The sequence below is a fragment of the Acipenser ruthenus genome, chromosome 21 (genome assembly GCF_902713425.1).
Source record: "Acipenser ruthenus chromosome 21, fAciRut3.2 maternal haplotype, whole genome shotgun sequence".
Classification (NCBI taxonomy): Eukaryota; Metazoa; Chordata; class Actinopteri; order Acipenseriformes; family Acipenseridae; genus Acipenser; species Acipenser ruthenus.
The window spans coordinates 18,343,666-18,367,259 of NC_081209.1; the positions used below are offsets into that span (position 1 = coordinate 18,343,666).

Below are 23,594 nucleotides of genomic sequence, written 5' to 3' on the forward strand. Positions count from 1 at the left end.
ATGATGTAGTAGCACATTCCCTCACCACAGAGCCTCCATACACCCTGAGATTGACATAGCATCTTCCCTGACCACAGAGCCTCCATACACCCTGAGATTATGACATAGCACGTTCCCTGACCACAGAGCCTCCATACACCCTGAGATTATGACATAGCACGTTCCCTGACCACAGAGCCTCCATACACCCTGAGATTGACATAGCATGTTCCCTGACCACAGAGCCTCCATACACCCTGAGATTGACATAGCATGCTCCCTGACCACAGAGCCTCCATACACCCTGAGATTATGATGTAGCATGTTCCCTGCCAACTGGACAAGCACTTCTCTAGATATATGCACAGCTCCACTATACCCCAGGTTGTCGATGATAAGTTTGAAACTCAAGAGATAATTGTTGGTTTCAGTAACAGCTTAGAACAGCTTTGTTTCATAAAAAACAGACTGAAAAACATTACGCTTTGTGAATCCTCATATTTAGTACACAGCTGTATTATTTTCTGATTCTCTCGGTATCATTCAAATAAAAATGTACCATTTCACTTTAACTTAGGCCACATCAATAGATACAGACCACATGCTTTAAGATAGGCCTAGTCTTCAATAATTCTCTTACCTCTACCTTTGATTACTAGTATCCTCCAATCGTAATGAACAATTTTGTGGCCACAGTTTTCAATGCACAATATTTCAGAAAATATTATTGTTACATACTGCATTTATACTTCTCCCAATTTACAACCACTACTTTGGTTTTACTTAAGCTTTACAAAATGACACGCCCCTTACTTTATGGGGATACTTTTTTTTTCATAAAAACACGCAAATACCAGTCCACAATGTTAACCCACCCTACAGTAGTTACTATGTGTAGTGCAGCACAATCCTGGACCAGAGGACTCAATTGGAAACCGAGTCAATGCGCTCCTTTAGAAAAAAACTAATTCTTGGATCAATCAGCTACTAGTAACTGGACAAGCAAAGATGGGTTGAATGGTCTCCTCATATTTGTCATTTTTGTTATGTTCTTATTTTATTAAATATCCCCTTCCCTCTGCCCCAATATTTCAGCCAACAAAACATAAGCTAAAAGCAAGTTCTAAAATAGCCAACCAAATAGAAAATCAATGGCATTGCAAGGTTAAAAGGTCAAAACAAAACTAATTTCATTCATTAACTAATGAAAGTAAAGCGAGAGCAATATATTGTTTCATGTTCCCTGTGCTCATGAATGAACCAATCCCTCAAACAACATCCAATTAGCCTTCATTAAAGGACAACCATAATCCACAAAAGAAACTCCCATCCCAGAAAGGTTCCATTCATTATATGTGGTCTGTTGACTACCAAATTAGACAGAAATAAATCAATGATGCAGCTGCAATCTTTCCCTTACTGACACATTACTTCATCTGTTTGTTCGTGTTTTGCATGATTAGCAATTTTTCAGTTCTGTGCAAAGTGGAATGTGACAATAAACAGTGTCTGAACAACACACATGTATAACAGACAGCGTTGTGTGATGGACTGCCGGTACAGATTCTGTCCTCTGCCATGACACGGATCTCATACATCTGTTAGAGGGGAAGAGTGGAACGGGCAGTGCTGTGTGATGCACTGCCTTTACGGATTCTGTGCCGTGAGGTTAAAAGCTCAGACGAGCCCGGCTCTTTTGCTAAGTGGTAAAGACGTTTGCTTTCTCTGTCTCCCACAGTGCAAAATGTGAAAAAACTTATACCATGAGAGCCCATTCCGTCCCCTCACCACGCTCTGTGTGAAGACGTGTCTCCTTCCCTCTGTCCTGAGTCTATCTCTACTTCATTTCCAACTGTGTCCTCTGGTCCTGGTTTCTTCAGCTGGTAGCTGACTGGCTGATGGTACTAAAACCTTTTTTAAAATGACATAAAATGGGTATTCTTTGGATATGTATTTGCATTGACAATCACAGAAATGGGAATATGTTTGGATTACAGTACATACATTTTTAGAATGTTCTTTTTGAGACACGTCCTCCTATTTTATGATGTAGATTTGATTCTACAATCCCCTTTTTTTTTTTTTTTTTTTTAAACAAAACATTTCAAACAAAAAAAAACAATTTCATACTCAATTGAATCTAAAAATTTCGAGGATCTCCCATAAAAAATTTAAATTTAAAAAAGTTAATAATTTCTTACTCCATCAGGGGAGTTTCAAAACTTTCCTCCCCTCTAAAACTGCCTTGAAAGACAATAAAACATGTTGCATAAATTATTCATCTTTATTGAAAACAAGACATCATGACTGATACATGTTAAGTAGACAAATGGATTTTAGCATATAATTCATGTGTTTTTTCTTAAACGTCCGAATGTAACGTGTACATTTTTGTAATTATCTTACTGAAATAACTTATTTCCAAGGAATCTGTTAATTGCAAGCAGCGCTAACCCAGGGTCAAGTCTTCAGTGACAGGATTATTTAACAAACCTCTTAAAAGCACTCTTAATTAAACAATTCGAACAGAAGTAAATTAGGTGAGATTTTTTAATTAGAACTATCTTGTTGCTGTGATTCTGTTCAGATTGTTAATGAACTGCAACTCTAGTAGTTCTTCATGTGTCAGTTAATGAGCGGTATGAACCAATTGCTTACCTCAAAGTGTGTTTCATTCGGCATGGTGACTGACACCAGTTTTAACCTTTTGAATACATTCATATTAATGGCTTTCATTTTAGTTTCAAACTTCCTCATGTCTAATTTTCCTTGCAGATAATTAGCACCCTGCAAGTAGGGACTAGAGGTCTTCTATGTTCTGGGCCATTATCAAAAATAAGCTGGTTGGATAAAGGCTGCCAAACATCTGACGTGATGCAACAGGAACCAAGGTCCTATTGTATTGACTCTGCAGCAGCAGGTGTAGACGATTCATAGTTAACTCCCAAGTCGTTGTAAGTCGCTTTGGATAAAAGCGTCTGCTAAATTACTATAACAATAATAAAAATAATAATAATAATAATAATAATAATAATAATAATAATAATAATCATCAACTTTTCATACCCTAGTCGACACAGAAATGTCACTGGAGCAGGGATGGATATAAGACTCCTATTGTGTAGCAGTTTCTACCAATCCAGGTTTTAAAATGAGCCAGTTTAGCACGAATGTATAGGTAACAAGCTGAATTGTGTTTTAAACTCCTAGTAAAACCTGGACTGGATCAAACTGCTATGCAACAGGAGTCTTATTTCCATCCCTGCATTGGAGCAATGCAAAAATTAAAAAAAAAAAAAAAAAAAAATCCTATTTATTTTTTTGTAAATATGTTACACATCTAGGGTACTGAGAAATAAGTTCTCCATCCAAGCACATTCTTCCAGGAAAAAATGTAAATCTAAAAATGAAGTGCAATAAAAAAACAAAAGGTTTTTTCCCCCTCTGGTGTGCACAGCTCCCTCTAGTGGAACTTAGGGGTCTATCAGCAGTGTGAAAAAAAAAAATGCTTCAGGGCCCAGTCAGAAGCAGATTAATCTGCTTAAGTGGCTGCTCTACAAAGTTAAAGTGCATCCATAAATACGGCCTTAAGGGAACTGTGGACATACATTTAAATACAAACAACTTATACAGTAACAGACACGAGTAATAAATCAACCACATACTTATGCAAAACAAATACAATTCCATTTAAAACATAGAATGTATTTCACTCAGAGTATACCATTTAAATGTAAATACAAAAATAGAAAATTGCGAAGAGATATCACAGTCCAGAAGGTAACCTAGGATATGTTGAATCTTTTGGGAAAAACACTTCCAAGACCATAGGAACAATAATCAACTTTCCATTAAAATTATCCCCTAAAATGATTCTAATCAGTTACTGTTCTGAAATGAAAATGACTACCAATCAAAGCTTATTCTATCACAGTAAACTGGAAATAGATCCTTTACTTGTTCTTTGGAGAATTGCACTATTAGAACATATCAGATTTGAGAATTCCACATTGAAAATTGAAGGCATCATCAGATACTATTATTACTAAGTGTTGCCTTTCTGTCACATGCAATATTTTTGGAAATGCTTTAGAGATTACATATTAATTGTATTTATTCCAGTTTTAATACATCTCTGTTGAATAACATACATTACACCAAGTGCAAAAGATTATGTCGTGGCACAAACATTTTTTAATGTGTTGTGCCAATACTGCTAATTCCATTCTAATAGATTTTTATCACCAGACTGAAGTTCAATTCCAATTCTTGGTCGGCGTATTTGAAGAGGTATGACAGAAAAACAACAACCTGTGTTGCAATAATTCCATCTGCTTTCATAAACTACCCGTTCCAGTAAACTGTAGCTTCTACAGTTTGACTTAAGACCTCATATTCCAAACTAGAATGGAGTTTTTATGACCAAAAACAGGCATAATGGCATATTACACCGTTTATAAACATGAAGTAAAACGGATATGTGAAAAAGGGGGGGAATTTATTTACATCTAATTAGTATGTTGGAAAGTTGATCTCAGGAAACTACTGGGGCGCTTTTTTTTATTATTTTTTTTTTTTTACGGTATTCTTTAAAAGTGAATAAATCATAAAAATGAAGACAAAATACAATTAAGTTGGGTCTTTTTCTGACATTTTATTGGTATCTTCCAGTTCAAAAAGCAATGTTAAAATACCCTTTAAATATTCTCAGTTCTTGCAAGCATAACTGAGAAACAAAAGGTTGTATTACCTAAAGCAGTTTGTTCTGATGATTTTAAAAGGTCACCAGTTTGTTGTCAAAAATACAATTTCGGTCAACAAAAAGCCTGAAACATAAGAGAAAAAAGAATTTTCTGTAAAGTTACATCCAACCATTTTCAACCTTCTCTCAGGCAGCAATAGTCTCATCTGCTGTATCTCAGGAGGGCTATGATGCATAAATATGTTCTGATGACTGAACAGAACCCTGATCAACACAACCGCTTAAATAATCCAGTACCACAGCTAGTTCCACATGTATTTCTGTCCATTCCCATTTAAAAGAGAAGGTTTTGGTGCAGCTGTCTGGTCAGTTTCAGGTCCCCTCTCCCTCATCTCAGGGTGCCCCCCGAGCGAAGATCAGCTCCAGTGCTGCTTGGATGTCCCCTCCAGTCGCCTGCAAGGCTCTCAGGATAAGTTCCTCATCCTGGATCCCCATGGCCCGCAGCTGCTGTAGCTGTGACTGCCACTGGCTCTGTGAACACAAACCAACACCTGAATCACACCACACACGGCTCTGGCTGTATGAAGGTCTTCACTCCAGAGTGAAATCTGGATCGCTGTTAATGTTACAAGACTAGTACCACATGTCTCAGAAGGTTCATTCAGAGAAACAAAAGTGTGTCATTCCTTGTGTAACTTTCACAACAGCTAATGGCACTTTGGTATAATACCTTGATAAATCTGGCCCCAAGTTTCTTAAGAACATAGGAAAATGTACAAATGAGAGGAGCCCATCTTTGCTCCTCCGGGTCCTAGTAGCTCACAGATCTCAAAACTTTGTCAAGTTGGGTCTTAAAGTACCCATGATTCAGCTTCAACAACATGACTAGGCAACCCAGTCCATGCCTTCACCGCTCTCTGTGTGAAGAAGAGTCTCCTTCCCACTGACAAAGTCTATTTCCACTTAATTTCCAACTGTGTCCTCTGGTCCAGGTTTCTGTGTTGAGCTTCTCTACTATACTTTTTACTAGCATTGGTGGAATTATAGCACTATTATAATGCCAGCACATCCGAGTCAAATACCAGAATCTGGTACAAAAGTATTTTCTGCAAGCGATAGAAAATCTAAAAGAGAGTTACACTGGACACTATCAAGAACACCACCAAATCTGAACAAAAATCAATTTCTCTTACAATAGTCACTAAATAACTATTACAAAAATATCCACCAAATACTATAATAATAGTACAATAATACAACTTCATCCATAACTGAATGCTCAGAATCAGAATTCTAAGGTCAAACTAAGTCAAGTAAAAACAAAACTGGGAAAACAAACAAGTTAACCCCTAAGGGTTTTGACCTTCTGAATCTGAAAAAAAAATGTCAATCTCTCTGCTTTTAACGGAATGACTTTAAAAGGAATAAACAATAAAGGAATAAAGTTATTCTGCAATCTTAAGAAAGACATGAATAGTCAGGTGATGAATGTTGAAATGGGAGAAAGATAATAAGCAGAAGGGATTCATGCTTCTCAATCAGAATGACCTGCATGCCAAATAAAAGGAGAACACCTCTGTGGCGTTTTCTACATTATTGGGCCTCCTTGGTGCATTCCTGCAAACCCACAGGTACAGACTCGGTATGTGTTTGTGTCCATCACCAGAACACACAGGTGATGGTATCCTCACTGCTATTTTACTAATCTAAATCCATAGGCAAAACTGTGTGAAAGAAATGGGTCTCTCCGTTTCTCTCTGCAAAGGTTAAATAATGGGTGGACACACACTTACTTGCAGAGATGAAAGGTTGGACACCTGTATTGCCTGCTGTAGTGCCTGGGTGAAGATATCATTGGTGATGGGGGTTCCAGCTGACATTCCTGAGGATCCCATCACTGGGGATGCTCCGGATGAGGTGCCCTGAAGAAAAGAGATATTACAATAATATATATATATATATATATATATATATATATATATATATATATATATATATATATATATATATATATATATATATATTACAATTCGGTTTGTGTATAGACAAGTGCAACACTCTCTAGATCTGTTTTTCAATTGTAACTGTCTCATAAATAAGGCTGTTTAGTTCAATATTGTTCTGTAATTAAAACATGACCTGTATGTATTTCTTTAAAATAGGTTTCAATATCTGTATTATAAAATGATATGTCATGGACAACTGTGGTATTTCAAATCATCACCCTACCAAAATTACCATGGCAACCCTAGCTGGCATCACCCTCACTGCTGCGTCAAGATGCCTTGATCTCTTGTTCAGGTACCTGGTTGCCTGTGGTAGGAGTGACTGCACTGCTCTCTGGGGTGCTGGCCAGGGCGAGGGCAGTGGCCAGCTCACTCTGTGTGATTGGTCGAGGGCCGACAGCCCCGCTGTAGCCCAGAGTAGCTGGCCGTGAGCCGGTGGCTCCTCCGCTGGTAGAGGGGGTGGTACGGCTGCCCTGTCAAAACAAATACATGCAGAACAATTTGATAAGCAGTTTGATTTTTAAAACCATTTGTACAGGCACTACAATACCTCAATGAAGCTGGAGATTTTGAGAGAAAAAGAAGCAAAGGCTTATAAATAAATCAAATAAGAAATCTGAGCTTGTCTTTCAAATCGCCAAACAAGAGTAATCAGATTCAAAGTACTGGCAATTCTCAGCTGAGCTTCCAGTTTCATATGCAATCCTGCTCCTTAGTTTTGTCTTTAGCAGATTCTATACCTACACAAACTGCTTGCTTCTGTCTGTCTATGCGTGCTCTCTCACTTTTTGCCTGCACTAAAGTGCACATGTTTATCGTCTTAAACGAACATGCCCCAAAAAATGGTTCATCACAGTGAAGAATTAATAGGTAATCAATTACAGTTATTTTTCAATTATTGGAACATGTATCTCCCTGATTAGGCACAGAGTAGTCGAGTGTCATACAGCAGTAAGCTACAGAATTTACTGCACTTGCTTTTGAATGTTTGTCACTTATTACATGAAGCTGCACACAAAGACTGGAGGAGGACGCATCCTCATCTCCACAGCTCACAAGAAATTCTTACCTGTTGAAAATCTTCTTCATCATCTGAAAGTCCCTCAAATAGAAAGCCTCCTACATTCAAGAAAAACATAAGATCTTATAGTGCAGAGGCAAGTTTCTGTATACCAATATGATGTCGGGAGCAGAATATACAACAGATATATAGCAGAGATGGCAACTTTTGAAAGGAGAAATTAGTAGCATGTGCCAAGTGTAGCGAGGCGGATATTTTTATTTATTTATTTAAGGCCAGTGGCTGCTAGCCCCTGAAATGAAAAGGTTCCAAGGCTCTGGCAAGTCAATTACCTCTTCTTTGCTGTTCAATATACAATTTTGGTAATTGTAAACACACGGCATTTAGAAATTTAAAAAAACCCAATAAAAATACTTTAACACTGATTTTTTTATTTGGAATATTTATTCTGGATTTAAATATCAGTAATGAAGTGTTGTCAAACCTGGACTGAAATATTCAACCTCAAAACTTTATAAAAATAACTATCAAAATAACAACACCTCAAGAAAGATTTAACAGTGTTTTTTACTTAAATTGTTACGACTCCGCAACTATCAAAACACAAAATGCTGTGAAGTATCCAATAATTAAAGGGGAGTGTCCGACTGTGCTTATTGCTGGTGTTTCTTCGAGTGATACAGTAATGACGCCCACCATGTTTCACAGAGAAGTCTGTCCATCAGTATTCACGGTAGACATGAGATTGAGACACTCAACTTCTTTTAATGAAAGACCATTCTGTGGTAAATTCCTCTCTATCTTTTAGATGGAGGAGAGTGGCATTTTTTGCTTGATTTGTAATTCCTATTTTAATAACTGATAATAAGCAAGCAAGTAAACGTGCGATTGATAACGATAGCAAGGCGACATTTGCACAGCTGTTTCTGAAGGACCCCTAAACCGGTTACTAAGCAACTCGGCTCAGAGCTTTTAGTATGTCAGTTAAAATGCCACAATCAACTGTCAGTGAAATAAAGTATTAAGAACAATTCATTCATTTAAAAAATTAAACATGAAAACACATGTGGTATTGAAATAATATTTCATAAACATTCAGGACGTATCCATCATGTATTTATTTAATAAAAATTGTAATATTATAACCCTTTGACGTAGCTACCTCCAAAACAGTAGCTGCTACGGCCAAATCGCAGCAGTTGGCATCTCTGAAATAGTTACCTTCACTTTGTTTGTCTCACTAGAACAGCATTTTGTGTGTGAAATAAAAGCTTTAGCCTGTTATATATATATTTTTAACACACAAAGAAAGACTTTATTATTATTATTATTTATTTCTTAGCTGACGCCCTTATCCAGGGCGACTTACAATTGTTACAAGATATCAGATTATTTTTACATACAATTACCCATTTATACAGTTGGGTTTTTTTACTGGAGCAATCTAGGTAAAGTACCTTGCTCAAGGGTACAGCAGCAGTGTCCCCCACCTGGGATTGAACCCACGACCCTCCGGTCAAGAGTCCAGAGCCCTAACCACTACTCCACACTATACATCTTAAAAAGCATTTGCATATAATTGTGTATTAAGGATTTCTACGATTTTACTTGTGACGTCTTTAAATGTAACAAAGACCTCATTTCCTTGTTTTAAACTAAAATTATATAGTTCCATTAGTGATACTTGTTTGTATTATATATTTCAAATCAGGCATCTGATTTAGCAGTACCATACTAGTGTATTGTGCGCAAACGTCTCTTCTGAAGTTAAGTGAGTGTAAAATAACTTTTTTGCACACACAAGCTTTGCCTGTTTTGTTGAACAGCATCAGCCTTTAGGACTTTTTTTTTGCAGTTATTTTGTGTGCATTCAATTTTACTGAGCACTTTTTTTTCATCATACATGCATACATAACAAAAGTAATATGTGAGTGTCTTGCTGTTTTAATTTTTTCTTGTTTTTAGTTATTTTTGTTTGAGTCAAACACTTTAGCCTGCTGTTCTATTTTATGCACAGAAAGAAAAACTACTGAAAACACACATTTGCTATACCATGTGCTTCTTTTATAACTGCACATTCAAGACCTATTTAGCTAATGCGAGTATAAAGCAGGTAAGGTTTAGGAACTATTGTATTAGCTATGATCACTAAGTTGATCTCTTCTGGGATATAATGGGAAAGTTTGAAAAATCACATAATCCAATTTTGAGCAGCAGCTGTGGTATTATGAAGCTTAGTAAACAGATCACCATCACAGAATGGGATGAAATTATGAATGCTTGTCCATCAATCCATCATGCTACAATCCCCAAAATCAGAGTTTCCAAGCTGTAGTCACTACTCCCTGCCTTTCCCCTCACATGCTGTGCAGTAAGACCCCTGACAGACAAGGGGCGCTGTGGTCTTTAGTACTCACCTGGCATGTCGCTGTAAGAGCTGGAAGAGACATTGCGGGAGGTGCTGGCGCTCTGTGTAGCAGGGGCACTGCTGGCCACTGAGTGCAGGACCAGGATGATGGCATTGACCAGGGCTGGGTGAGACACAGTCAGCCTGTAAAGAGAAAGATTAAAAGGTTGAGTCGCCAGGGAGTCGAGACGGTGCAATAATGTTCTTATGTATCTTTCAGACATTGAGATAAAGATGCATCTATTTTTTTTTTGTTTTAATTTACCAATACACGCAGAGCACATTAAATCAAATTTGAGTCATTCGAAACATGCTGTCATAAAACATAGCACTTTAAAACCCCCATTGTTGATTATGGAAATTGTTCATGTTTGCAACATTAGACTTTTTGGAGTCCCATAATTTCACAAACACACAATGGTAAGCTGTGCAGTTCCACTCATATCTTTACCTAGTTTTCTTTTTTTCCCCAGAAGTCATAATTAAATCTCTGCAGTGTTTGGACCTTTTAGAATAGCAAAAAGACTCCAGTTTGCTGATGGAAAAAGAATTTCAGAAAACAGAACTTTATGCCCTGATCGTGTATCAAATAGATAGCATTAGGAGACCACTGCACTTGTGGGACTTCGCCAAATTGTTTTAGTCATTAAGTGGTCGTAGTGGGATAAAACAGGCAACAAATGCCCTGTCCCCCATCACAGGTTTTATTTTTTTTAGTTGGCCAAGTAAAAGTGTGACATGGTTTTATGGGCATAGGATACACCAGATAGCCCCGGAGAAGGGTGCAGTGTAGCTACAGTATGATAAGGGTAAGGAACCTACACACACTGTCTTCAAAGGGGGAAGGATCTTCCAGTATGATAAGGGTAAGGAACCTACACACACTGTCTTCAAAGGGGAAAGGATCTTCCAGTATGATAAGGGTAAGGAACCTACACACACTGTCTTCAAAGGGGAAAGGATCTTCCAGTATGATAAGGGTAAGGAACCTACATACACTGTCTTCAAAGGGGAAGGATCTTTGTGAGAGGTTTCACACTTACGTATCCAGCATATTGGGATCTGTAAACAAGACAAACAGATCTTTGTCTTGCAGCACTCCTAGAAAGATTGAAAGAAAGTCAAGTCAAATTGTAGCAGCTGCTCTTCTAGATGCCTCCCATGGTTTTATATTTAAAATATGCTAGATCCAGTACCATCTTGTTTTTCTGGCAACACACTTACATTACACTAGATGGTGCTAGCGCATACTCATGTAAAGACACTTTACAAAGCCTCCTTTGCCAGATTTATACAAAAAAAAAAAAAAAAAAAAAAATTAATACAAGAATCACTCAGAATGACTGCAAACATCAAAGGAAACAATACAAGTTGAAGCTACTTATTAATCGACTGCATGGCATGTATTCTCAATTTCTCCTCTCTTCCCATGAACAAAGCTCACCGTGAACATGCAACTTGTAATTGGAAAAGCCCTACCATGGGTGAGGATAGGATTTCCTGTGCAAACTGGGAATCTGGACAAAACTAATCGAATTTTTGCCTTAAACACAGTCTAGTCTCCAGCACTGGCAGGTCTTTGTATGTACTTGCCTAAAGCCACTGGATCACTGCTAAGGCCTGGAGTGGCCACGATGATCTGATCCAAAGATTCCTTATTATTCAACATCTTAAACACCTGGATAAGAGAAAACAAGAGACAATCAGATTGTATTTGAGACCGGGAAATATCACTGGTCCGTACACCAACACCACTAGTGTGTGTGAAGGTTACACAACACAACGAATTAAATCTCCAACAAATTTGAATGCAGCCTGAAAGGATTTGTCACATGTTACTATTGAATGCTTTGTGCAGATTTCATATTTGCCAGTTCTAAAGGCAGTTCAAAATATACACTATCACCAGTGGGAGAATACCACTATATTGGTATACCGATACACAAATAAATACACCATTTTAACAATAGCAAGTACTTGCTGTTTTGCGTAGTTGCTCTTGTAATTGCTATGTTTGGTGCCTGCATCACAATCTGAAATCTTTGTGTAAAGCCAGTTTATGATATAAATGTTGTGAAAGGCTAAATTGGAATCCCTCCCATATCTGAATAGCAATAGAGTTGCATTTCTTCCACTAAAATAAATCAACAATACTAAACTGCCAAAAAAAAAAGGTACTATCAAAACATAATTGTCAGAGAGACCAGAAAGTACTTATTGGCAAAAGAACCAGATGTCCTTATGTGTTGAACCCATATTCATTTTTAAGTCAGGAGGTGAAAATGTTTTAATGATGTTGGGGGAGAACGGATGCCTACATTTTAAAGATGCTCGTTCAGAGATACACTTTAAACCTGCTCTGATTCAGCTGTATAAGATGTTCCAGAGATGAATGGTGCCTGTGTAGTGTACAGGTGGCATCTTCCTTACCGAGTCTCTGTAAGAAGAGCTGCTGTGCAGAGCTGCCTGAAGCACCCGGAACTCCCTTGCAGCTGTAGCCTTGTCCACGTGCTCTGTGAAGGACAAAATACAACACAGACATGTAAAGCACAGAACAGGAACACACACACGCCAGAAAAACTAGCAAGCCTTTAATCAATTTCTTCATAATCTTACTTAATAAGACCTTATAGATTTACATGTAAATCAATGTTCAACTGTTCAAACCCATGTAATTTTGCTAATGGGAGCAATCAATTAGTATGTCTAATCTTAATATTCCAATACTGGGTTGCTCCTTACCTCTGTGTGTGTGTGTGTGTGTGTGTGTGTGTATTATTTTAAAGGCAATGTCAGACAGTAGTTTTCAGGTGATATTATTTTAAAGGCAATGTCAGACAGTAGTTTTCAGGTGATAATGAATGACCTAGAAATCCAACTGGCATCCTAGCGATGACGCTCTGTCCTTTCTCTATCAGCATGTTCAATCTTTGACTATCTTCTGTTGCCACATGAAGCAGGTTAAAAAGGACACCATCCAGATCTGTTACATCTCAACACATTCAATTAGGGGTTTTTGGCCAAGAAAAAACCTAAAGAACAGCATGATACTTTCAACATGACCTTTAAATGCAACAACTGTACAGTATGCATAATATGTACATCTTTAGCTGAATCTATTCGCAAAGTATTTGGTCTTTAAAATGTGTGGATAATACTCTCAACAGTGAATGTGAACCTCCACTATACCCACCTGGTTTAACCTCTGGCTCTGGCCAAGATTTCTTTAGGATGTGGACCGTTGATCCTGGCTGAATCCCATAATAATCTAAACTCTGTTCATCCTTCAGCCTCCTTCCACAATACACCAGCTCTGCAATGCACAAATCCAGAGGTCAAGGCAAGCAAGGTCTTCATAAGGGAACTTGAGGTATGACAACTTGCTTTAAAGTGTCACAGTCCCTGAATGGTTAACCTGGAAAAGCCAGGCTGTGGGAGTGCAGGGTTGCATGCTGGATGTGTGAAGTCATCGGTCTTCTCAGGGGATTCCTGAGGGAGCGTTGCATTGTTTTTCCCTCATTGCGCTACAGCGGACCATACTGTCCAGGCACCTGCTGAGCTCAAGCGCACACCTGCTGGGCTGGCCTTTGTCCTCCACTTGTTGGGCTTTGTAAGGCAGCACGTCTACGATCAACGCTGTAGTGAGTTTAGCACTGCATAAGGGAATGGGATGACATCATAGCTTTTAGTTGAAAAGGTTGACCATCTGAATCAAGCACACCTTGGACTCTGACATTCATTAGGTTAGTGAAATGGAAATAGTAGCTTCAGGGATACATACATGTATGTAGCACCAACATGTGTTTGATTTTCTCTGAAAGAAACAGTAAAGACTTACAATGCTGTATAGAGCTGAACTAGAAGTACTGTCAGTCAGTCAGTCTTACTGAGCTACTGTGGGCTAAAGGGGGCACTGTGTGTTCCCAAATCACATACAGTTGCATTAAGTGTTTAAAAAAGGCAGCACTAAATTGACTAACAGGTCAATGTCCAGCACAGACAACATGCTGGAACGGTGAAAAGCCTTCTACACTTGTATTACTGGACTTAAATCTCACATTAGCCCTGCACCCAGTCCTGGGTTTAAGAACTTCCCCATATTACATAAATGATCAGGCGCAGAGAGTTTGATGTTAAATAAATGGTTCCTCCCTTATACTGCATTAACAATTCCAAATAATAAACCCACAGACTTGAGACTTATTTATCAGTGTATAGTAGATTTACCAGGGGCCTGACTGTTCAAACTCCTGGCACCTGGTAATATACCCAAACAAAGGGAGCTCTGAAACTCAGGACTGGATGTTGGGCGAAGGTGAATTTCAAGTAAAGCTATTATACCAGGAAGAGCAATGCTGCACATACTTCTTTAAGAGTTAATATTCAGGAAAATGTCACATATCCCTTGCACTGCTAATGCTCTGATCTGTGTTTACAACATCCTGTCAAGAAAGAATGCCATGTCTGCAGCAGTGTTCTTGAAACTTGGCTAGGTAACCCAACATGTTGTAAGGAGGAAACCAGCAACACTTTAAACACTGTTCTGTTGCAGACCCTGCCAGTCCTATTTACCAATGAGCTCTGGGTCAGGTACCGTGTCCGACAGCTGAGCTGCAATGAGCTGCTTTAGCGTGGAGATCCGGTAACCCCCAGGAGCCATCTCTCCAGGGTCCGTCTCAGGAAGGTGCAGCAACGACTTCGCTGCCGAGGGCTGGTCTGCCAGCTTCAATGCAATACGCCATTCAGATACCGACATTTTCTAATGGGAAGAAACATAGAGAATGGATACAGGCCTTTATGCTGTTACATCATGGACTGTTTAAAGAAACAGTTTAGTTTATAACTTTTTTAGTAGACTAGAAAGCTAACCGTGATCTGCTGATACGTCTGAATATGTGTCATCGGCAGGTTTTTGTATTGCATTGCAATCACATACTGACATTGGTCTTATTGTAATCATTAAGAGCATACATGCAAACGTAAAGATGTAGGCATTTCTGGTTCTGATACTGTCAAGAACTGAATCCTTACCAAGTTTCTGTGATATACAGACTAGGGCTCCACTATATGATCCCCAAAAGTCATGATCAACCATTCATTTTATCTACATCAAAAGGCATCAAACTAAATATAAAATACACCTTTAATATGTCAGGATTCATTTGCCCAGCGTCTGACAATCTACAATTCAGAGATTCGTATATTGACAATCAGGTTTTCTGACAGTCCGCCATCTAATACAAAACGTGTGTAACGTTAACAGTGTCTGAAGGGCTAACAGCAAAACCTTTAATAACGTTATGATGCTAATAAGAAGATTTGAAAACGTAGTAATTCATAAAAATCCTGCTTGCCAATCTGTGCAACAGGTACCAAGTATGCTCTCGTTATCTTCTGTCACTCAGGGCTCAGTGTCGAATCAAAGCAGACACCAGGGTCTTTCTTTCCAAATAATAAGAACATAAGAAAGTTTACAAACGAGAGGAGGCCATTCAGCCCATCTTGCTCGTTTGGTTGTTAGTAGCTTATTGATCCCAGAATCTCATCAAGCAGCTTCTTGAAGGATCCCAGGGTGTCAGCTTCAACAACATTACTGGGGAGTTGGTTCCAGACCCTCACAATTCTCTGTGTAAAAAAGTCCCTCCTATTTTCTGTTCTGAATGCCCCTTTATCTAATCTCCATTTATGACCCCTGGTCTTTTTTTCTTTTTTCAAGTCAAAGAAGTCCCCCGGGTTGACATTGTCTATACCTTTTAGGATTTTGAATGTTTGAATCAGATCGCCGCGTAGTCTTCTTTGTTCAAGACTGAATAGATTCAATTCTTTCAGCCTGTCTGCATACGACATGCCTTTTAAACCTGGGATAATTCTGGTTGCTCTTCTTTGCACTCTTTCTAGAGCAGCAATATCCTTTTTGTAACGAGGTGACCAGAACTGAACACAATATTCTAGGTGAGGTCTTACTAATGCATTGTAGAGTTTTAACATTACTTCCCTTGATTTAAATTCAACACTTCTCACAATATATCCAAGCATCTTGTTAGCCTTTTTTATAGCTTCCCCACATTGTCTAGATGAAGACATTTCTGAGTCAACATAAACTCCTAGGTCTTTTTCATAGTTCCCTTCTTCAATTTCACTATCTCCCATATGATATTTATAATGCACATTTTTATTGCCCGCATGCAATACTTTACACTTTTCTCTATTAAATTTCATTTGCCATGTGTCTGCCCAATTCTGAATGCTGTCTAGATCATTTTGAATGACCTTTGCTACTGCAACAGTGTTTGCCACTCCTCCTATTTTTGTGTCGTCTGCAAATTTAACGAGTTTGCTTACTATACCAGAATCTAAATCATTAATGTAGATTAGGAATAGCAGAGGACCTAATATCCATGTGGTACACCACTGGTTACCTCACTCCATTTTGAGGTTTCTCCTCTAATCAGTACTTTTTGTTTTCTACCTGTTAACCACTCCCTAATCCATGTGCATGCATTTCCTTGAATCCCGACTGCGTTCAGTTTGAGAATTAATCTTTTATGCGGGACTTTGTCAAAAGCTTTCTGGAAATCTAAATAGACCATGTCGTATGCTTTGCAGTTATCCACTTTCAATGTTGCATCCTCAAAAAAGTCAAGTAGGTTAGTTAGACATGATCTCCCTTTCCTAAAACCATGCTGGCTGTCTCCCAGGATATTGTAATATGTTTTTGCTAGGAACACCTGGGTTCATAAGGTAAACATTTTATAACACTCTTCGTCATAAAATGCTAAATTGTGAGGTACATGACACACACAGTAAAAAAAAAAAAATCATATGGCGCGTTAATAAAGCAAAACAAAAAATATTAACCACACTAAAGTCAACCACTGTAATTTCGCTAAAAAAAAATGCTGTGCATAGCAAAACTAACATTAATCTATACCAACGGTTTAAACGTGCAGGTTTCTATGCCTTCAGGTTCAAATTGCTATATTGTATCCTTTTCTCTACAGGAATGCACAACTTACATTATCTGACAAATATGTCAGATAGGACTGTCTGTAGTTTTTGATTTAATAGTAAAGTTAATGTATTTATTCATTTTATTTTTATGTCAATGCCTTACAGTTTACGAGTACCTTATTAAAACAGCAATTTCTAGAAAGCTTCGTGATAATTCTTCTGTAGCCTAATGTTTCTTTCTTATTTTTATTGCAGATGGCAGACTAGTCTAGTACTATATGGTACAAAATCTTAGTCCGATTTAGAGATTAACTTTCAGATCAGAAATAAAGTAAATCTTACTAAAACCCGAATACTTACAGCACAGCAAAAGCAACAATATTGTTTTCAGTCTCTGCACAATCACTCGGAAACGGAAACAGCTCAGTGGTTTCTGGGGTTTGCAGTTCTTTTTTTTGGCCCGTATGCGGAAGCCGGTGAAAAGGTATTTTGCTCGGGAAGCATGATTTCCGGATGTTGCCGGATTTCTCTATTTGTGTATGTATCTTGTATGTGCTTATATTCTGCAGCTTTTACCTACAACAATAAAAATGTACAAAGAACTTCTTGGCTCAGGATATGTGACTGCCCTTCTGAATAAATGGAAAAATCAATTCAATTAAAAAACGAGGTGTGATTTTGCTGCCATCTTCTGGTCGAGTGGAGTGAAAACTATTTGTTAAACCTATTACGCAACATTATTCTTTTAAAGAATATTCACAGTGTTCATGTATTTTGATTCCCTTTATCTTGACATCTGTTTCCCTCTTGTAAATTGTACACTTTTGCTACTAACAATAAAAATATAAATTAAATCACTTTATATTATACAGTAGCTGAGTAAATAAAACAGAAATTTTAAAAAATCTGATTGCTCTGTGCTCTAAACTGTATTTAATTATTCTTGTTAAATCTGAGGAAGCACCTTGACATTTGAAACATTTTGCATATCTAGTTTTTAACAAATTGTTGAGGTCATTACTTTTTTTGCAATACCAAAAATATTAATTAATTAAATATTGTTCTTTGTTAGTGTGTTTAATATCATATATAATAAATGCACAAAAAAGATCAAACTCACAAACAATGGCATGAACGACCTCTTCGCCCAGTTTTTTCTTTTCTTATTTTTCCTTCTTTAGCTGCAGAGCACTGGGCCAAAATCTCTCTGGGAACCAGAGCAGTCAGCTCTGACACAAGCTTATTAGTAAATATAAAACATATTTATAAAAGTAGCCATGATAATATATACCCATGGACAACAATTGTATGGTTACTGTATATAAATATATGTAAAGAAAACAACGTGTCTCTTATATACCAACATATAAGAAAGATTTCAGAATATGTACACTTACTCTCAAGCAGGGCAATTGTGTTCGTCAGACTTTGCATTTTTATTGTAAGCGCATTATTTTCTTTCTTCAGACTTTCATTCTCATATTTGAGAATGTCGATTTTGTTATGTAGCTGGTCTTTTCCTACCCTGACATCCAATTCACAATCACTCTGTAACAGGGAGAATTCATTCAGCCAGGCCAGACTACAGGGGTAGCTGGTGCGCGGTGAGCCGAGGACACCCTGGCCAACCTAACACCCCCACCTTCTTACATTCTGTAAAACAATTTAGAAAAAAGAAAACTAAGATTGATAATGTGGAAAGTATAAGGCAAAAATTAGCCCTTAACACAATTAAACAGAATTTGAACTCATGAATGTGGTCTTGCTAATAATAATAATAATAATAATAATAATAATAATAATAATAATAATAATAATAATAATAATAATAAGCTACAATGACTTCTGTAGGCCAAATGAATGAATTTTGGCTAACCCCAATATGCAGTAACTTACCTCACTGTCAGAATTCAGGAAACAATCCTCCTCACTGGGATATGTCTTTTCTTTTCTTTTTCTTTCTTCCTACTTTCCTTTGAGGTTTTCTCTTTTTCCAATGTTTTCAATAGTTCTAACAGATCCTTGTTGTCTAAAACACTTCCACCTCTGTGTTTTGGGGAGGGGGGAATGTCTTCACACAAGAGGTGGTCGATATGACATCATCAGGAACGCACTACAGTTCAGGGGCTATGCGTGTGCATACTGGGTCAGACCTGTGGTGTAAATGGGTGGCTCAAATGACAAGAATCTTTTAATCTGGTCGACTCTGAGCCAGTTCAGGTCTTGTAAGTGTAAACCCAGCAAGTGAGACCCAATGGAGTTTCCAAAGCATTAATCAGTATGGGAAAGAGAGGGGATAGCTAATCTCACCAGATCTGTGTCTGAATACATTCCACATGCTGTTTCCTCATCAGTCACAGCTAGTCCCTCTCCTGAACTCTGACCCTACTTACGCACTCACTCTGTAAACTAAGACCAGCTGCCAAAACCAAAGAGCTTCACAGCATCAATCAGCCCTTGGTGGGGTGACAGGATTTTCTTTGGAACTGTTCATTTACATTTTTATCATTTTTTTCAACCATTCCCGAGTGATTCTTATTGCAATTCCTCAGATATTTCGTTTTTTTGTTCATTCTGTGTCGCTTTGATTAAGATTCCAGGGTATTCATTTCTAGTATATAACTGCAAATGTAATGTAGGCTAAGTGTCCTTATATTAGTAAATACAGTGCCTTGCGAAAGTATTCGGCCCCCTTGAACTTTGCGACCTTATGCCACATTTCAGGCTTCAAACATAAAGATATGAAACTGTAATTTTTTGTGAAGAATCAACAAGTGGGACACAATCATGAAGTGGAACGAAATTTATTGGATATTTCAAACTTTTTTAACAAATAAAAAACTGAAAAAATTGGGCGTGCAAAATTATTCAGCCCCCTTAAGTTAATACTTTGTAGCGCCACCTTTTGCTGCGATTACAGCTGTAAGTCGCTTGGGGTATGTCTCTATCAGTTTTGCACATCGAGAGACTGAAATTTTTGCCCATTCCTCCTTGCAAAACAGCTCGAGCTCAGTGAGGTTGGATGGAGAGCATTTGTGAACAGCAGTTTTCAGTTCTTTCCACAGATTCTCGATTGGATTCAGGTCTGGACTTTGACTTGGCCATTCTAACACCTGGATATGTTTATTTGTGAACCATTCCATTGTAGATTTTGCTTTATGTTTTGGATCATTGTCTTGTTGGAAGACAAATCTCCGTCCCAGTCTCAGGTCTTTTGCAGACTCCATCAGGTTTTCTTCCAGAATGGTCCTGTATTTGGCTCCATCCATCTTCCCATCAATTTTAACCATCTTCCCTGTCCCTGCTGAAGTAAAGCAGGCCCAAACCATGATGCTGCCACCACCATGTTTGACAGTGGGGATGGTGTGTTCAGGGTGATGAGCTGTGTTGCTTTTACGCCAAACATAACGTTTTGCATTGTTGCCAAAAAGTTCGATATTGGTTTCATCTGACCAGAGCACCTTCTTCCACATGTTTGGTGTGTCTCCCAGGTGGCTTGTGGCAAACTGTAAACAACACTTTTTATGGATATCTTTAAGAAATGGCTTTCTTCTTGCCACTCTTCCATAAAGGCCAGATTTGTGCAGTATACGACTGATTGTTGTCCTATGGACAGAGTCTCCCACCTCAGCTGTAGATCTCTGCAGTTCATCCAGAGTGATCATGGGCCTCTTGGCTGCATCTCTGATCAGTCTTCTCCTTGTATGAGCTGAAAGTTTAGAGGGACGACCAGGTCTTGGTAGATTTGCAGTGGTCTGATACTCCTTCCATTTCAATATTATCGCTTGCACAGTGCTCCTTGGGATGTTTAAAGCTTGGGAAATCTTTTTGTATCCAAATCCGGCTTTAAACTTCTCCACAACAGTATCTCGGACCTGCCTGGTGTGTTCCTTGTTCTTCATGATGCTCTCTGCGCTTTAAACGGACCTCTGAGACTATCACAGTGCAGGTGCATTTATACGGAGACTTGATTACACACAGGTGGATTCTATTTATCATCATTAGTCATTTAGGTCAACATTGGATCATTCAGAGATCCTCACTGAACTTCTGGAGAGAGTTTGCTGCACTGAAAGTAAAGGGGCTGAATAATTTTGCACGCCCAATTTTTCAGTTTTTTATTTGTTAAAAAAGTTTGAAATATCCAATAAATTTCGTTCCACTTCATGATTGTGTCCCACTTGTTGTTGATTCTTCACAAAAAATTACAGTTTCATATCTTTATGTTTGAAGCCTGAAATGTGGCAAAAGGTCGCAAAGTTCAAGGGGGCCGAATACTTTCGCAAGGCACTGTACCTGGACCCGAGTCTAGTGCATAGAAGCATAGAAAAGAATGCTTGATCTAAAGCTGTTTAAATAAGACACTTTAATCTAGCCTAATCTGCACTCAGGAACCCTGAAGACAGACTGAAAAATACCGTATTTGATCATTATGAGCCCTACAGAATGATTACACACCTCATAAAAAGGTAAGGGGCTGTACAAATAAAACTAAGCCATTTCACACGTGAAGCTACTTAGTCTTTAAAGTAATTGAATCTTACAAGATAATTCCATTGATCCTGTTTTGCACTTCCATTAGCTACATAGGTCTTAAATTAGAAGTTTTATAAAGAAACATTGGTAACATTTTATATTGCGTGGCATAAATTAATATTAAATAGATTGCATATTAAATTTATGTTAAATTAATATTGACAAGATATGCTATTGATATTAAATTTACGTTCAATTATTCCTTGTTACTTTCCATTAACATTTAAGTCAGATTAACTGTATTTTCAATTAAAAACATGTAAACAATGGGAAATTATTACATATTTTCAAGGGTAACAAAACGTAATATAAATGGACGTGATATGCAATTACATTTTCAATTGACATTTGGTTAACATTTAGCAAGAAACCAGCTGTTGCATATTTATTCAATATTAATTTAACATTAATTTAATATGCAATTGCATATCTATTTAATATTAATTTATGCCATGTGTTTTCATTTTAAACAGACATCTGGTACTACACGAAGTTCTCAGTTTGCTTGCTTTACCTTTCAGGAATCTGCCACTGCTTTATTTCCTTAGTCATTTCACCCCAGCAGCATTGTCTTGGTCAAAACTGTCAGTCAATAGGTTAAGGAGCTGATTGGTTAATGACAAGGGAAACAAACAATGGGGCAGTTTACAAGCAAAAACTGAAAAGCGTGACAACAGATCTCTCGTGCTTTTTTGGTCATGACAGTTCTGCTTCCACGTTTACATGAGAGTTTATTTTAGAGAGAGAATTTAGTCGTCCAAATGCAAACGACTTCATTAATAACAAAATAATGTGAGGGTTTATTTAAAAATCACCAAACGCGCTGAAAAGAGATGTTGCGCGATAAAGGATATCGTTCAAATAATGCACAGGGGTTTACATGAGGCTTTACGCGCTAGGCAGAGATGAAGAGAAGGTTACCCCCCATCTGTCTAGAATGCAAAAGGCTTGCAGTTAAAACGGTTCATGCTGCCAAGAAGAAGAAAATAATAATAGTTATTACTATTATTGTTGTTCTTAATTAGTTGTTCTAGAAATGGTCGAAGTAGCATGTATACAAAAACCGACAGCACTCAGTTCCCATGACTGCTTTTCTTATGCTTCTTAGGCTACTGATGTCCTTTCACACAGCCATATATATTAGTCTTAGCCAACTGAGTAACTGTTAATGTGCTAAACAAAAGGATTATGCGTTCAATAATTAATCACACATATGCGTTAATGTGGAACAAATATATTAAAAACAACTCATGATGTGTTGGTTTCAAACACAGGTACTTTGTTGAAATATTAAAATTAAATATGCAGAAAATGTGGAAACTTACACAAACGCTGTTAATATAATAAATACATAATTTGTGTGTATTTGCTAATTAGTTATAAGGGTATATAGAATCGTAGGCCTACTTACAACGTAGTTGCGACAAAAATGGATGGATGGAGAAGACGCAGACAAACACTGGCTAGATTAAGTCTTGTATGGGAAGAACTCCTTCAGTCCCATGCAATGGGTTTGCAGGAAAGGAATCGTATTGTGCGCAGAAATTCGGCGTGCAACGCAACCACCTCTTGGTGCTGTTGATCAGACGATGCTCCTGGATCAGCAGCTACAGCGTTCAAACCAACTTTAATTTAAAGAAGAACAGTTGTGAATTGCTTCACAGCTTTTGTTTTACATGTGAATCCCAAGAATAATATGTGAAAAACAAAACATATCGCATATGCGCACACACTTAGCCCGACATGCGTAAAATGGCTTGATATCCCCAACTATTTTTTTTTTTTTTTTACAAATTATTCTTAGGCTTCACATGTAAAACAGAAGCCGTGAAACAATTCACATGTGGCATCCTTTAAATTAAAGTTGGTTTGAGCGCTGTAGCTGCTGTGGTTGAGGAGATAAAGCCATTTTACGCGTCAGGTAGGCTGTGTGCGTATATGCGGTATGTTATTGTTTTTCACAATTTATTTGTTTGATTCACATGTAAAGGA

At 37.8% G+C, this 23,594-nt stretch overlaps 1 protein-coding gene across 3 annotated transcripts; it reads right to left on the minus strand.

Annotated features, from left to right (window-relative positions):
• Positions 1-4,613: 4,613 nt before the first annotated feature.
• Positions 4,614-18,482, minus strand: LOC117427744 (ubiquitin-like protein 7). Of its 3 annotated transcripts, none has more exons than XM_058994899.1 (11): positions 18,464-18,482; positions 14,688-14,874; positions 13,309-13,428; positions 12,546-12,628; positions 11,709-11,793; positions 11,159-11,216; positions 10,126-10,259; positions 7,757-7,806; positions 6,987-7,160; positions 6,475-6,603; positions 4,614-5,212 (listed from the first exon to the last, which is right to left on the minus strand). In XM_058994899.1, exons 2-11 carry the CDS (start codon positions 14,869-14,871, stop codon positions 5,075-5,077), a joined length of 1,155 nt encoding a protein of 384 aa, XP_058850882.1. In that variant the 5' UTR covers positions 14,872-14,874; positions 18,464-18,482; the 3' UTR covers positions 4,614-5,074. The 3 variants fall into 3 exon arrangements, with proteins under 3 accessions (XP_058850882.1, XP_033901883.1, XP_058850883.1); XM_034045992.3 differs by lacking the exon at positions 18,464-18,482 and adding an exon at positions 17,427-17,528; XM_058994900.1 differs by lacking the exon at positions 18,464-18,482 and adding an exon at positions 17,243-17,260.
• Between the last annotated feature and the right edge of the window lie 5,112 nt (positions 18,483-23,594).